We start from the raw sequence: 15,872 nt of genomic DNA, 5'->3' as shown, positions 1-15,872 counted from the left end.
CTGGGGTGGATTTTTTTTTAACCCAAAGGTTAAAGCGTTTCTATTTGAAACATCTATTTACATTCCAGAGTCCAAAAAAAAACAAGGCAGCCGAGCTCCAGGCCTATATCTGTCCCCAGCCGCGTCAGAGACACAGCATCAGAGCTGCGCAGGGGGAACATTCTTAGCCCTCTCCCCGAGCCGCTGAGGTGACTCACGCCTCCCTCCTGCCAGCATGGACCACGCCACCTCTCAAAAGACTAGGCAGTGTGCATGGGGGGGGTGACAACAGGGATCTGGAGAGAGGGACGGGCTGGGGGGGGTCTATGCAGGGACAGGCAGCCTTAGGGAAGGGATGGGAGTGGGGGGTTCTGGCTTGCAAGATTTCTGGAGTCTAACTTGACAGAAGGTGAGAGAATAAGCTGAGGAGGCCAACCACCAGCCTTGCTGGGAGGCAAGCGACAGTGGGGACAGGGCGGCATGGGTGAACTGATACGGCATCTGCCAAATGGGTAGAGCTGCTCCCAAGCAGATGCTCTGCACAGTTAGTTCTTTGCTTTCCAAGAGACCACCTTGACCCCTAGGGGCTCTGGGGTAGGTGTCAGCAGCAGGGTCTTTAGCTAGAGCTGCAGGCTCAACTAGACCAGGGGTAGACCAGCCCTCTGTGTGTCTACCTCCTCCCAGGGGCCTGCATGGGTACCCTGGAGGGCTGGCCCCCAGGGTTATGGCCCTCCCCTAAGAGACTGCATGGGCATCCCTGCCCAGACAGATGGCAGGCCTTGTTCCAAGGGTTTTCCAAATCTTCCCAAAACATTCATCCTCTGACACATCCAGTCCAGCTGCAACCTTATCCCTGGACAGCTCAGAGCCAAATCACAGGTACCTGCGTAGGCACACAGCTCCCACCTTCCAATTCAAAGGTTGGGACCCACACCCACATAACCAGAGGCAAAGACTCCCTTTACATATACACACAGACGCCCACACCCGAGTGCCAAGCCACTGCCAGGAGGGGCCAAGCCGGCATGGGTCCAGCAGGCCCCTCCCAAGAGGAAGCATCTTGTGGTGCCGGCCTGGTTAGGAGGCTGTGCCAGAAAGGCCTGATGCTGCCAACAGGTTCCTGGGAGGGAGTGGCCAAGCTCTGGGGGACCCCCGCCCCCAGTCAAGAGCCAAAACATCCCTGCTGAAAAGGCAGCAGGGCTAGGGGTTCCTCAAGCCCATATTAGCCAGAGTAACACCTCTTCATCCTCATGAGATGGGAAAAATCCAAGGCCTGGGGGAAGGAGAGATATGGGGGAACTAGGAACTAAGGCAGCCAAGGCCCCCCACATCCCAGCTGCCAGCCTCTGCCTAACTTGACCACAAGTGCATCAAGCCTGCTCCCCAGGTATCTGATTCCCAGGGGACTCCTGACTGAGGACTTGCAGAAATCACTGCACTCAACCCTCTGTCCCCAAGAACCCAGCCAGAGGAACCGGGGTAGCGTTTATTCTTATGGACGCTCCAGCTATGGCTTCTTCCTCTGCCCAGACCTGGGGAGCAGGCAGACTGGAGGCAGGTCACTGACCCACTTCCTCCCCTCTGACCACCGTGCCAACTGGGCCAGGATCTTCTAGTAATCCACAGCCCCCAGCAGCTGATGCTGACCCTGCTGGAGGCCAAAGAGACTCGAAGGGATGCAGCACAGCTGGAGGGCATGGCAGGAGGGCAGGTTCTCGGCCAGAGAGGGCAGGGAAGCCCACTCAGTGAGGATGGCTCCCCAACCGTCCATATTCTAAACAAAGCCCTCTAGAAAGATCTAAGCAAGACCCCATCTGGGCGAGGCTCAGAGCCAGATGCCCAGCCTCAGGGACAAAGATGCCCAATGGCAGAGGGCAGGTGGGGACACGGAGGTACTTACCTGCCACAGGGATACCGTGTAGAGGGGTCCGAGGCAGGATTTCCAAGGACGGTTCCCGGCCTGACATCCCATCTGCTGAGAAACAGGATTCTGTCTCATAGATGGTCTGCAGCATCTCCACGAGCCCCTGAGCTTTGGGTACCAGCAGCATGCCAGGGAGGGGGCCGCCTGAGGCGGGAGTCAGCCAAAGGGAAGGTGGTGGGGCGGAGCCCTCCCTGTTCAGGGGCTCCCTCAGGCCACTGCTGCTGGGACCCACGCTGTGGGGAGGTGCCTCATCCGGCCTGGGCGCTCCTAGCGGCAGGAGGAGCTGGGAGGCCCCAGACCTACAGGCCCAGCTCTGTTCTAGAGGGGCATTCGACTACCAGCCTTTCCCCAGCTCTCTGGAGCCGGGGTATGGCTCAGCACTCAGAGGACAGGAAGGGGAGCTCAGCAGGCAAGGCGGGCTCTCTGTGTTCCCTCCCAGCCCTGGGTGACAGCTCTGGGCCCGGCTCCCTGCTCCTCCTTCCCGAATGAGCCGCCGGCAGCTGGCAGAAGACTGAAATAGCAGTTGGGGGAGGGCCCTGTCTATAAATAGGTGGAGCATGCTCAGGGAGCCGCCGGCCGGCTGCCAGGAGCCCAGGCCTGGCGGAGGCCCCATGGGGGGGGAGGTGCGTTCCACCCCAGGAGGAAGCGCCAGGCAGGGGGATGGGAACAGGGGAGGGCCTGCACTCAGGGCCAAGGCCACAGAGCCGGGTGGCCAGAGGCTGGGCTGGGGAAGGACTGCGGAGTACCCATGCACCTCGGAGCACCTCTGGCGCTGCTCCTGGCAGGCGAGGGGCTGGAGACCAAAAAGCCAGATTCCATCCTCTATCTTCCCTCTTGCCATCCAAAGCAGGTAAAGGAACTGAAAGGGTCTGAGAAAGGGTGGCAGACAGGGCCACCTGGCCTAACCTTGCATCCTCCCTGGAGTCCTTCTAACAGCCAGAAGCCTGGAAGGTGCCTCCCCAGCCCCTCATCCAGCAGGGAGACTCCAGAGCAGCAGCTGATTGACAGCTCCCTCCTACCCATTAGACGTGTTGCATCCACAGGCTGCTCGGCTTCCTTCCAGGGGCAGGGAGACTCCTTCCAGACAGGCCTCCCCCCCCGACCCAGGGAAAGGGGACCAGGGAGCACTTGCCCATCCTCAGAACACAGGTAGCTCTTCCCTGGCAATGGGCCAGGTGCAACGCTAAAAGCAGCACATATATCACCTCATTTATTCTGCACATTGATCTCAGGAGATAGGTGCAGATGGGGAAACTGAGGCACAGAGAGATGAAGTCACTCACGCTACGTCATACAGCTGCTTAAATGGTAGGGCTGGGATGTCTGGGGCTCAAGTCTGAGCTCTAACCACCACAACTCACTGCATCCTGCACCAGGGAGTATATGAAGCTGCCCCAGGGTTTCCGCTAACAGGTACGATGACCCCTAATACCCAGGTAGGAACAGACTTGAGGTTGGAGCCCTTCTAAGAAGAGTCAAGAGGCTGCCAGCATCCAGCCCTTTCCCACCAGTCCCAGGCCTGGCAGAGCAGCCCCTGTTCCTGGGGCCCTGCTGGGACCTCAGACTAGTGCATCATGAGGATCTGTGACGCCTGCCCATCCTGCCCACTGCTGGCCCATCCCTTCTCCTCAGGTTGTGCCTCCCACTGGTCCAGAGAGCCTGCTTGGCCCCCTGACCTCACTGGAGCCTTTTAATAGCCTGGTTATTCCTGGGTCTATGTCCCCCTCCTGCTTCCTGATGTCACAGTTGCTATTTTGGAGTCCCCTCCTGGCCCCTCCTTGCCCCCAACTCCAGGCATGGAGCCAGGGACACCTGTCCTCTCCCTGGACTGGATGACCTCACCCTCCTGTTGGGAGCCCAGGAGGAGCTGGCCAACCAAGGACACAGTGGCTGTGCCTCCTGGAGCCCATCTTCCCAGCTGGGGCTTCTGCCAGCCAGGGACAGAAAAGGGGCCTCCTGCCCTCAGGTGAGGGGAGCACACGGACAGGGGAGGTGGCAGAGGAGGCTTTCCCAGGCCCTAGACTGGCTGACAAGATGTCTATTGGGGGAGTGGGGGGAAACAGAACCTAAGCAAAGATCTGGAGCCTCAGTTTCTCAGCCAGCAGACTCTACAAAAACAGTGTCAGAGCAGTGCTCCCCACAGGGGTACGGTGTTAGCGGACACTTCAGGGCAGATCTGGGGACCTGGTTCTCCACGCCACCCCGCCACCGCCCGGCCCTAACCTCAACCTGGCCAACCAGGCTCTCTCTCAAGAGGAAGGGAAGGCCAGGTCCCCTCAGTGGGGTGATGGGCAGTAGACTCAAGGCAGCCGAGAAAGCCAGGGGCAGAGCCCCTCCCAGCCCAGGACTCCACCCACCCACGCTGGGAGCAACCAGAAGGGCTGGCTAGCCCTGTCCTGGCTCTCCCTACCTGCCCCAGGCACAGGAGAGTACTGTAGGGGAGCCCTACTCTGGAGGAAAGGAAGTCATCAGCTACAATGACTCAAAAGCAGGGCTCCCAGAACCTGGAGCAGCCAGAAACCTAAGGAAAGAGAACTCCTTGCTTAGGGAAGATAGGGGCACTCAGGAGCTGCGCACCCAGGGGTGCAGAGAGAGGGGTTCGGGGCAGTTTTCAGCACTGTTATGATTTCATGAAGTTGGGACATGAAGTGGGAAGCGAAATGTCAGACACAGACAGACAACCCACAGTGCAGTTCCCAGAATCCTCCAGGGGAATAAGAAAGGAGGTTTGGGGTGGGGAAAAAAAGTGTCTTTTTTTCCTTCTGAGATTCAAGTGATGCAATAAGGTCTTCTAATGTCTAACCTCAATCTTTCCTGCTTTATAGCCCCTCTCCTCATGGTTCATTTCTCTTCTCCGTCTCCACCCATCCAGCTCTCCCAAGTGTCATCCCAAAAGCCTTACAGAGCACCTACCAAGCATGGGGTATGTGAGGCTCCTTTGGAGCCAGCACCAACTCCTCCAGACTACAATGACCTTGTTCCCTCCCTCAAAGGCTGGGCTCAGGAATCCTAACCCTCTAAACTCAGAGGAGGAGAACCCAATGCTGGCTCCTTGAGCTCTTGCAGGCTCCCATGTCTTGGCCCCAAAAGGCTGGGGGCGCCCTGACGGAAAGGAAGAAAGCATGGTCTGCTTTGTGTACAGTAAAAAGAGCTGGCCCAGGAGCACCCTGGATGGAGTGTGGAGCGCCAGCTGCCCTGGGGTCCACCTGCCCTCTGGTTCTCTCGTGCCCTTTGAGCCCAGTCATGCTGGAGCCCATCAGCATGACCTATGCGCTGCCATGTGCCAGGTCCCATGCTAGGTGCTAGCTGAACCCTCTCATTTGAAGCCAAGTCCAGGAAAAATGTCAACATCTCCTTTGGCATCTTCCACATCCCCTCGAGGTTGACCCTGCCTCCTCTGACCGTCCCATTCTAAGCCTTCAGTCCCTTTGGAATGATGGAGCAGGGAAGCGGAGGGTGGAGCAGATCCCAATCTATAGTGAACACAGAGGTGTGCCAGGGGGCATCTAAGTAGAGAAGGGACGCCAGGAATCCACTTCCCAGACCCCCGCCCCACGCCGGCACTGACCCACTTTCTCCTCCTCAGGGCTGGCTGCCCGCCTTCCCCGGGGGCTTAGAGACAGAGCCAGAGCCCAGGGCTGGGAGTCAGGATGCCGAGGTTCCCAGTCCCACCCCACACACATGCCCCAGTTTCTCTGGTCACCCAGAAAGGAAGGGGCAGCTGCCCGCCCTCTCTCCTGGGAAAGGGAAGGAGAGAAAGTGTGGAGCATGCTGGGAGGTGCTGGGCAGGCAGGTGTTGTCATGAAGCTTGTTTCCCTCCCAGGCTGGGGCCATGGAACCCGGCCGCCTCCTCCTGGGGCCCTGTCTCCAACTAGATTGGCTCACATGGTGGGCCTCACTCTTGTCCCAACCTCTGGGCAATGGCACAGAAGACGGGGCAGGGATCAGAGCAGGCTTCTGTCCCAGGAGCCAGGCAGCTCCTCTGACCTGGCCAGCAGAGCCCAGGCAGGAGGCAGATTCTGTCAGTCCTTCAGTCTCACTGAGGGGAGCAGAAATGATCAGTTCCAGAAAAATAAAGAAAACCTCACTCCTCAAGCCCCCTTTTTCCTGAAGAAAAGCAGGCACCAGGGAGTGGCCTCCTCAGGGAAGCAGGAAGCGCCATCAGTGGCCTCTGCCTGTACTCCCAAGATTGCAAGAGGCAAATCAGGTCAAATGCTGGCCTTCAGCCCAGCCCAGAGGTAAGTCGATCAGCTCCCACTCCCCGGGGAGGAGGGGCGAGTCCCAGAAGTAAACTGCTCCGAATCTCGGTCTGCCGCCCCTCACCCAGGACACTCTCTTACTAACTCGTTTGCAATGAGGACAGGACCATCTTCTAGTTTTTCTTCTGCTTCCCCACAGGCTAAGCTCAGGGTCGGGGATGTGGGGATACTCAACAAGAACCCACCAAATAGGAAAGTCCCTGCACTGAGAGAAATGGAGGGGAACCAGGGGACAGCAGAAAACTCTCTGTGCCTCACCCAGGCCTGCTGTTCTGTGTCCTAAGGAAAGAGGAGAGTTGTCGGGGATGTGTGAAGGGGTAGGAGGTGCTCAGGGGCCAGGGCACTCAGATCCTGGGAACTAACCGTTCTTCTCATTCCCACCTCTATCTCCCCACCCCTGGTCCCATGCCCTTCCTAAGGCTCTCTGCGGGGTGTCCATGGGGAAAGTGGACACCTGTGTGCTCCAGCTACAATTTGTGATTTCATTTTACTTTTGTGGAGTCCAAACGCACATGGTTTCCAGGCTTCTGCCTGGCGCAGGACACCCACAGTCCCAGTCCAGATGCCACCCTGAGATGTGAGAATAGCAGATGCTGGTCCCCTCAAAAAGAGAGAGCCATGTGGAGGCTAGTCTCTCCCTGGCCCAGAGCAGCTGTAACTCCACAAGTGGGAGAGCCAGTCCTGGAGCCCCAAGAAAACTTGGCAGGAAGGGCCTGAGGGGGCCATCCCAAGCAATGATCCCAGCTCTGAGGCCTCTCCACAGTCCTAAAATGAGGTTCCCAGTCTCTGGCCCCCTACCCTACTCCCTCCTTCCTGAACACAAGAAGACAGCATCTCCCCCTGCTGGGGGGAGCTGGAAAGCCAGCAAGGAGGCGAGGCCAACTCTATAGGCCCCACTCAGGAGGCCCCTCCTGGCCAGGCTCCGCAGTGGCTCCTAGACCGCCTGCCTCCTGCACTGGTGGACGCTTCTAGCTACCACCAAACTCCTGCCAGCCCTGGCAGAAGTGGCTGCAAGGGGAACCTGGACCACCAGCATCTGGAAAGGCAACCCAGTATTCCATCTATCCAAGGCTGATTATTTTAGCCTTTCACTCTAAGGGAATGAAATCCCCAAGGTAAGAAATGTTCTTCCCAAGCCACCAAGCGATGCCTCTGGGCAGCTTCTTTCTGTTGCCTTGGCTAAGGGTTAGACTCCAGGTCCACTGTGACTGGAGGTGGCTCCTGGGCAGGTGAGCACAGTAGCTCAGAGGAAAGGAACAACTGGCACTACTGCCGGACACAACTGACCTTCCTAGGGGCAGCAGCCAGCTGAGGTGGGCAAGGGACCAATGAGAACCCACCAGGCCTCTCCTCTCCCTTCACCAGCCCAGCCTCAGAGGAGGAAGCAGGACATCAGGGCTTGACAGCCCACACTCTAGCACAAGAGTCACACAGACCTCTCCATGTCTAACACCTGGCACGGCCCCTACAGGTCGAATGAAGGCAAGGCAGAGGCAGGAGGATCTGAGGGGGAACCGCAAACCCTGCGGGGGGGGGTCACCAGGCAAAGCTGCCTTGGTGAGCCCCAGGAGCCCAGCCTCCTCCGGCTGGCACTCCACTCTGCCTGCAGCCCAGGCCCAGGGTACGTGACACTGGAAGGGCGGGGGGGGGGGGGGGGGGGGAGCAGCCTTGACCAAAAGGAGCGGCACAAAGCCAAACAATGCCAGCAGCTTCGAGCTTCCCTGACTCTGCAGGAACCCCCAGGACCCGAGTCAGGGCCTCTCCCACGTATCACCAGCACTGGGTCCCCACAACAGAGATCGTCAGGTCCAGCAAAGTGGCGATGGGGAATGAGATGGGAGGGGGCCTAGATGCCCCCCTGATGCTGCTTCTGTACCATCCTGCAAACGGATTTGCATCTCTAGGCCCTAGCTTCCCTATCTGTAAAAGGAAAAATATCCCTTCAACCCTCCAGAAAAAGATGTAGGGGGTTAAAGTTCAGTAAGATAGACTCTGACCGTTTAAGACTGTGCAGAAGGAGACAGAGAAGGAGAGAAGGCAGTTATTACTCTGACCACACTGACCCATGACCCTCCTGTGAAACTCCTGAGGGTCCGGCTCAGGCCACTTGGACACATCCTCATGGGCATACACCCAGACCCACCCATACACAAAGCTGCCTGGCGTCCCACCCATAGATTATTTGTGGTAGCACTAGGCTGGGTCCCAGGGGCAGAGGGGAATAGGAAATCTTAGAGTCAAAGACCCCAAAGTGGCAATCCACCACGTTCGGAGCCCAAGAGGAGGAGGGTAGTCTACCTGGACTCAAAGGAAAGAGCCAAGACTCCTCTACCAACATGTCACGGCACCCCCACCCCAACACCACACACCCCGACACAGGCTGAGGCCAAGGGCCCTGCAAACCTCCACTAAGAAAAAAGTATTAACACAGAGACACTCCACCAGGAAGAGATGCCACCACCACAAAAAGGAAGCTGGGCATTCAGCTATTGTGGGGACTTCTTCCAACGTGAGCCCCAGGCTGCCCAGAGATTCAGGGATACACATCCCCCATCAGGCCTGCCTGTCTTGGCAAAAAGGGCAGGGTGGAGCTGAAATTGAAGGCTCTCAACTTGAGAAGGCAGGCTTGGGGACAGAGTTGGACCCAAGCCCTTCCAAGGCCAGGCTGGACCATCAACCCATCCATTCCCAGGTCTACTCCACAGTCAATAAGGTTTGCCCCTGCCCTTTTCTCACAATGCTCCTCCACTCCTGACCCCCACGTTCCCTTACAGCTCAGACCCTGAAGGTCAGCTGGCCTGCACTGGAAACCCACACAGCTGATTGCAGCCAAAGCCACCCCAGGGTGCTCTTCTCCAGCCTCATGGCTCTTACCCGACTCGCTGGGAGAGTTCATGCCGGCTCTGGGCCCGCAGGAAGCTGGCGTTGGGGTCTGGGACGGGAGGGGGTGGAGCTGCAGTGATGTCAAGAGAGACAGACGATAACAGACAGACGGACGGGACAGGAGCCCGGGGCCGCTGTGCCTCTAATGCCCATCCGAGGCCATCCTTCCGGGTGAGGCAGTCAGGCACTCAGAACGGAATCCCTGGGGAGAGATGGAGCAGGATTAGAGGACCCCAACTCAGCAATCGGAGAGGCGAAAGAGACTTTGGAGGTTTTCAGTTTACACCTGGGGAAGAAAGGGAGGGACACCTGCCCAAGGGCACAGAGGGAATCGGCAGACCTGGACCAGACCCTGCTTTCTTCTCTTCCTAACTGATGAGGTTTCCAGCATTCAAGGGATGGGAAATGCCTACAGTAGTCATACCCAAACAAACTCCTTTTTGGGCAACAGTGTCCACTGCCAGCTGGGAGACCTTACAGACTCCTGAGGGTGCTTATGGGGGACTGGGTGTGCACCAACGGAGAAAGTACACAGGGGATTCTGAACTCTGTCCATGGCAGTGGGGAGATGCAGGGCAGATCTGGAGTCCCCAGCAGAAGTCAAGGGGACCCGGTATCCCAGGCCCATAGCCTGAGCTGGGAGTCTCAGGCGGAAAGTCATCTTCTCCCTACTTTCTGATCCTTGTGCCACCCAACTCTGGAAACAATACGCTTCTGTCTTGGTCTCCCCCATTCAACAATGGGTCAGGGAAAGAGCGTAACCAAGTCTCTTATACACATAACCCATGCTGTTCCCACGAATTGGCAAAGGCCCCACATCCAGCATCCCCGGACTGGGGGTCTAGGGCCGAAGCCCAGGACTTTATGTGTGTTGTACAAGTTGTACCCTGTGCCCATGCTCTGTCTGCCAAGCCATGGGTCTGACACAGGCTGAGGCCACCCAGAACAAGGGACACCTTTTTCCAGTTTGTACAAAGGCACCAAAAGGCCCAGCAGCAGGCCTGCAGAGGCCAATATAGTAACGGAGGATGTCCCAGTATTACAGGACCATGAGTTTGCCAACCTGACCCCATTCCGCCATCTCCCCACCCTCCTCCAGCCCCACAGATAGTCCTCAAGCCTCAGACACTACGCACGCACCCACCTGGGCCCATCCCTAACAGCCCATGATCCACCCCAGACATGATCTCATTCATTTTCTTCCAAATGAAAGGAGGCCCTCCAACACCCAGTGAAAGCGAGGTAGCAGGAAGCAATCAGACGAGGCTGAGAGGAGCTGGATGTTTAAGCCCTAACTCTTCTCCCTAGCCAGGAACAGGCAATCAGCTCTGCCCCCTGAACAGCCCCACCTCCTGGCAGGATTAATTCTCAGTAAGTCTAGCATTCTCATCAAGGATTCCCAGGGGTGGGGCCCATTTGGAGCCAAGAAGCCCCACAGCCGTGGCAGGGACACACACACACACACACACACACACGCACGCACGCCACGCACACACTTGAGGTCTTCCTAGGCCTGCTGCTCCCTGCTGTCGCCCACGGAGTGTGGACTCTGTAGCTGCAGAAAGGTGCACTCAAATGGGGACGTGGAAGGAAGCAGCACGAAGGGGCTGAATTGTTCCCAGCAGGCACAGGTGTGGGGCAAAGACAAAAGAGGCTTCGCAGGGCTGGGGCCAAGCTCAGGAATGCTGCAGGTGGGGCTGCTGGTGTCCTGGCAGGGCCCGCGTGGGCAGGCAACTCAGCTGGTGCCCACCCCAGGGCTGGCGCCCAGTCCCGCTCACACCCTTTCCCGTGGGCTGGGGAATACAGGTTCAGAAATTCCCACGATTCCCAGCAGCTGAGCGGCCCAGCCCATCTCCTCAGTGAAAGGCACACAGGGTGCTTAGAAGGGGCAGAGTCTCAAAGATACAAAAACCAGATTAAGATCAGCCCTGAGCCCCCACCATCCTCACCCCCTGGGGAGAAGAGGACAGGAGGGGCTCCTAGAACTCCCAGGGGGCTCACGACTCGGTTAGGCTGCACTCCTCACCAGCCTGCAGGATGCAGCAGGACCCCCAGGGCCCTGTCCACCTGCAGAGAGTGTCTGCCAACCCTCATCAACCCTCTAGAGTGAACAGGAGCCTCCCTGGGGAACAAAGCAGTGTTCAGGCCTGATCAGGACAGGAGCAGACTCTCATCGGGGTGGGGCAGGAAGGGGAAAAAGGGCAGCATGAGGGTGAAAACCTGAGCTATCTGGCCCCTCCTCTGCCAGAGAAACTTGCTTACTATTGTTATAAGAGGGTCTCGGTGAGCAGTAGGGACCAAGAGCTGTGTGACTCCAGGATGACCCGAGACTTGGATGCTAAGCCTGTGAGCAGCCCAGCTTCCATGATGTCATAAGTAGGCAGACCCCAGGGCCCTGCGCCCCCCAACCTCCCCACCCCCAACCCCCGCCGTGAACTCTCTCTTCCAAGTCAGACCTCTGTCCCACTCCAGGATCCAAACCCACCTCCACCTCCAGAGAGGACAAGGAACAAGGGAAACTGACTGCATATCACCCTACAAGCTCATGGCTAAGCCAGGGGAAGTAGGGTAAAAACTCTAGGGGGACAGCCTCCACTCCACTCATGAGCAATAAAAACTCTGGCACAGGCTGGGAGGAGAAGGGCAGACAAGGGGCCAGCCCAGTGGTGCAGCGGTTAAGTTCGCACGTTCTGCTTCGGCAGACCGGGTTTCGCCAGTTCAGATCCTGCGTGCAGACCTACACACCGCTTGGCAAGCCATGCTGAGACTGGCATCCCATATATAAAGTAGAGGAAGATGGGCACGGATGTTAGCTCAGGGCCAGTCTTCCTCAGCAAAAAAAGAGGAGGACTGGCAGCAGATGTTAGGTCAGGGCTAATCCTTCTCAAAAAAAGAAAAAAAGGGGAGACAAGGGAGGGAGACATGGAGCAATGGGATGCCCCAAAGGCCACAAGTTCACAGTGCTGCCCTGAGGTATCTTGTCCTTCAAACAACTCCCTCAGAATTCCTGGGGAGCCAGGTGTCTCTTCAAGGGCCTCTCAAGAATCCGGACTCCAGCACCACCAGGCAGCCCCCTCCCAACACACCAGCTCTGGCCCTGCTAAAGGCAGGCCCAAGTCCTGAGCACCGAGACTAGGGTCCCCTCCCCAGATCACAGGCACCCAGGTGAGCTGTCTGAATCAAATCCTGTGAGCCAGAGATTGCTCACAATCTGACATCTGCCCCAAAGACTTCCTCAGAAAGCTACAGGCCCACACATCCCAGCCCAAGGCACAAAGAACCCTCATCGTGACCTCCCCTGACCGTGGCCACGGCAGACCACTTTCCTTGGCCTCCAGGAGCTTCCATCACCTTCTGCCTCCCCTCAGCTGGGCCTAGAAGTCCAGGATTATCGGAGCCATGAGGGGTGGCTGACTTGGATGTCCAGGCCCCAAACTAAGGGAAGGGGGAGGGCAACGAGGGAGGAAAAAAGGCACCAGGCTGACAAATTCATTTTTGCAATCGGCCCATTTCTGTTTGTCTGCTCAGACGCAGCTCCAGGCATCTGCACAAGCCAGATGGAGGAGGCTGCTATTTCTAGAGAAAAAAATGGGGGGGGGGTGAGAGGGGAGGGAGGGAGGAGGAGGAGGCAGAGGGCAGAGGACTGGGTCTGTTTGCCCTAAAACCTCAGGCAGAACAATACCCCCTCCCCAGCACTACCAGACAGGGTCCCCATTCAAGAAAGGGCTGGGGCCGGGGCTGGGGTGAGGTGGGGTGGGGAAAAGAAAGGCAGAGAAAGTTTAATTAGCCAAAGTCGGCTACAATAGGCCCCCTCACGGGCTGCATCAGGTTTTCATTCATGAGCAAGCGACAGTGCTCCAAAAATGCCAAGAACCGCCCCCCCTCACACTCTCTCCCCAACCCCCCCACCAACAGGAGTGCGTCCTCTAGCAGGCTGGCTGAGCCTGATGCCGTGTTCCAGACATCCCTCCTCAAAGGGATGTGAGTAGGAAGAATTAATTATTAAAGAGCAGCTGGTACTTCAGCACCGACTGCACTCCCCCCAGCTCCTTTAGCTGACCCCCCTCCCCCTCTCACAGAAACACAAACTACCCCCACATTCCCAGGCCCGTTTCTAAACACACAGCTAAGATGCCACCTCTAGGGAAGAGAAAGCAAACCTTTGTCTCTATAGCTACTTGGAGTGGGTGGGGCATGTGATACTGCTGCCCACCCCCCAAATTACGATCCAGCCAAAGGGGAGGACATACTGAGGGGAGGCCAACATAGAGCTAACATGTCCTCCATACTTGCCCCCAAGTAACCTGCACCTGGTATCTGTCTCTCTGGCCCGTGGAGTGCATACATTCCCAGGACAGAGTGGAGATGCTGGGGGTCCACCCCTCTAACTCAGAGAAACCTCTGCCTGCCTGGTCAACACACAGCCCAGATCCAAGCCCAAGGAACACAGGGGAAAGAGAGAATTCAAGAGAACGGGCAGAAGGCAAACCAAGATCTCTCCAGGCTTTGTGTTTAGGAGGGAGAGGAAGAAGGGAAGACTGGAATGAAGAAGCAGGCAGCCCCCAAAATGGCTCACCCACCATTCCCAGCCCAGCCCAGCATCTCAACAGCCAGCATAAGCTCAGGGGCTCTGGTGCCTGGAACTCTGGCTGAGGACCCTCCCTGCCAACATCCTCTGAACCTAAGGAGGCCCAGGCTCCAGTCCTGCAAGGCAGTCTGGTCAGGCGTCCCCCTGGCCAAGACCCCCGGATCTCCCATCCTCTGTCTCCTTTTGTTCCTATGATCTGGCTCCGTCCTCCCCCTCCAGTTGGACCCTGAACCCAATCTCCATCACCACTACCCCTAATCCCCAAAGTTAATTCCAGGCCCCAGAAGCATAGTGGTCACTGTCAGAGTGGTGGGTCTCTTGAGCAGCCCCCCAAAAGCAACTGCAGGTGCTACACTTCCTCTTGAGAGACACACCTCATGTCAGAAGGCCAACAGCGGGGATATCAGGTAGTCACCTCCTCCCCCAAATGGGGCACCTCCACCTCCCCTCTTCTCCCTCACACCAAGCAGACTCCCAGATTAATTACTTATCACTCAGCCAGTTCTCATCTTCCCCAGGGCCCCAGAGAAGGGTGGGGTTGGGAAGCAGCCTCCCCCAAGTTAAAAGGCAAAGCAGTGTCCCCGCCTCCATGAGATACAGACCCAGGATGAAAAATGGGGGGCATCCACCCCAGACAAGAAGGTGGGGAGCTGCATTTCATCTCCTAACTCTCTCTCCGGCTCCAAGGTGTCAGACGGGAAAAGAGGGTGGGAACAAGCGCAGTAACGCCTCACGGGGGAGGGGGTGAGAATAATGGAAAAGAGAAGTAAGGTGGGCTCGCAGGCCCCCTCCTCATGCACCGAAGTCAAGGACACAAAATCAAGGATGCGTTCTTAGGTATGGGTAGAAGCGCTGCTGGGTGGGCAGCGCCCCTCACCTCAGAGTACCAAGAAAGGGGTGTCCAGCGAAGAGGGGTCTGTATAGAATCCAGGTGCAGGGCTCAAATAGCACTGCAACGCAACATGCGCCGCCCGGGAGAGGGCAAATCAGACAGCCCCGGCCGGTCTCCGGGCCATTTGGGGGCGCGGGGCGCGGGCCCCTCCCTTACCTGTAGGGAATGAGCCCCTGCATGGGAGAGGCGGGGAGGGGCGCGCAGGAACCCCGAGGCCCGGCTCCCGGGCTGGCGATGCTCCCGGAGGGCGCCGGCTGGCACCGGGCGTCGGGAGGAAGGAAGGGGGGCGCGGAGCGCGGCGCGCGCGCAGGGAGCCCGCAGGCAGCGGCGGCAGGAGGAGGGGGCGCCGCCTCGCGTCCGGGGGGCCAGGGGAGATGGGATTGGGAGTGGTGTAGCGCGCTCACCCCCTGCGGCTCGAGCTCCGGCTTCGCGGGCGGCGGCGGCAGCAGCGGCGGCGGCAGCAGCGGCAGCGCCTCCTCGACGGCTCCTCCATCTTTGCGGCGGCTCCTCCGGCTCCGCTCGCCGCCGCCACCAACAACAACATTCGGAGACGTCACTCCCGTCACGTGACCCGACCCTGAGCTAAAAATAGACCCAGACCCCCCCCACCACCACCCCCCTTGTGCTTCAGCCACCACCAACCCCTCCCCTCCCTCTCGGCCCTCCCCGCCAGGCGGGGCCAGCAGCGCCACCGTGACAGCTTCTTAAAGGGCTGGTACCAGCAAAGGGTTGGGCTGGGGAGAGGGTGGAAGGCAAGGGATCCGAGCCCAGCGAGTGGTAGTGGAAGGAGAGCTGCAGGCGGCCGGGCCTGGCTCCTGTTGCTCGGCGTTTGGTACGCTCCACTTTCCTCCCTGCGCTTCCTCGACTTCCTTTTCAAACCGTGGATGGTGCAATCTTTGCCTGCCTAAGCGTCTCCCTAACATGCCCTCCCGCGGTGGGGGAGGGGAACTGGGGATGGATTCCTAGGAGCTGGGAGGGCCGAGGAGGCCCCGGCTAGGGGGCCAGGCTGGAGGTGGTGGCTGGGACAGGTTTGGAACCCTCCAGCTCCGTCCTCACACACTCCATTCGTGCCAGGGAAAGAAAAGACTGCGAAAGGTGAGAGTATGATTGTAACAGTCCGAGGCCTTCAAGAGGAAGACTTCCGGTCCCTCACTTGGGTGTCATCCCCCTCTACAACTCCTCTTAGGATGACAATATGAGTATACGTGATTAAACCTAGAGGGTTTGTTAGTAATTACACTAAGAAAAATTTATTCTAAGGAAATAAACATTGTTGTGTTCAAAATGGGTATAGAAGGAAAAAGATTGCTTATGATGTGAAAAGTTGAAAACAACCTAAATAACCAA

General features: G+C 58.0%; 1 protein-coding gene across 11 annotated transcripts in view; it reads right to left on the bottom strand.

The window, feature by feature from the left end:
- Positions 1 to 15,423, bottom strand: part of HDAC5 (histone deacetylase 5) — a 35,345-nt gene extending 19,922 nt beyond the window's left edge. For 2 of the 11 annotated variants that reach the window (XR_011423168.1, XM_023652441.2), the window contains exons 1-3: positions 14,930 to 15,420; positions 9,037 to 9,247; positions 1,880 to 1,951 (exon numbers count right to left, since the gene is read on the bottom strand). Coding sequence is in view for 7 of the 11 variants with exons in the window: in XM_023652441.2 (XP_023508209.1) it covers positions 1,880 to 1,951; positions 9,037 to 9,058 (94 nt within the window). In the remaining 4 variants the exon portion in view is untranslated. Of the gene's footprint in view, positions 1 to 1,879; positions 2,162 to 9,036; positions 9,248 to 14,681 lie in introns of those variants that run through there. The other 9 variants (XR_011423167.1, XM_023652440.2, XR_011423169.1 and 6 more) reach the window with 7 other exon arrangements.
- Between the last annotated feature and the right edge of the window lie 449 nt (positions 15,424 to 15,872).

This window comes from Equus caballus, chromosome 11, assembly GCF_041296265.1.
Source record: "Equus caballus isolate H_3958 breed thoroughbred chromosome 11, TB-T2T, whole genome shotgun sequence".
In the NCBI taxonomy this organism is placed as follows: Eukaryota; Metazoa; Chordata; class Mammalia; order Perissodactyla; family Equidae; genus Equus; species Equus caballus.
The sequence above is the reverse complement of the archived record's forward strand: the minus strand, read 5'-3'. Positions and strand labels throughout refer to the sequence as shown.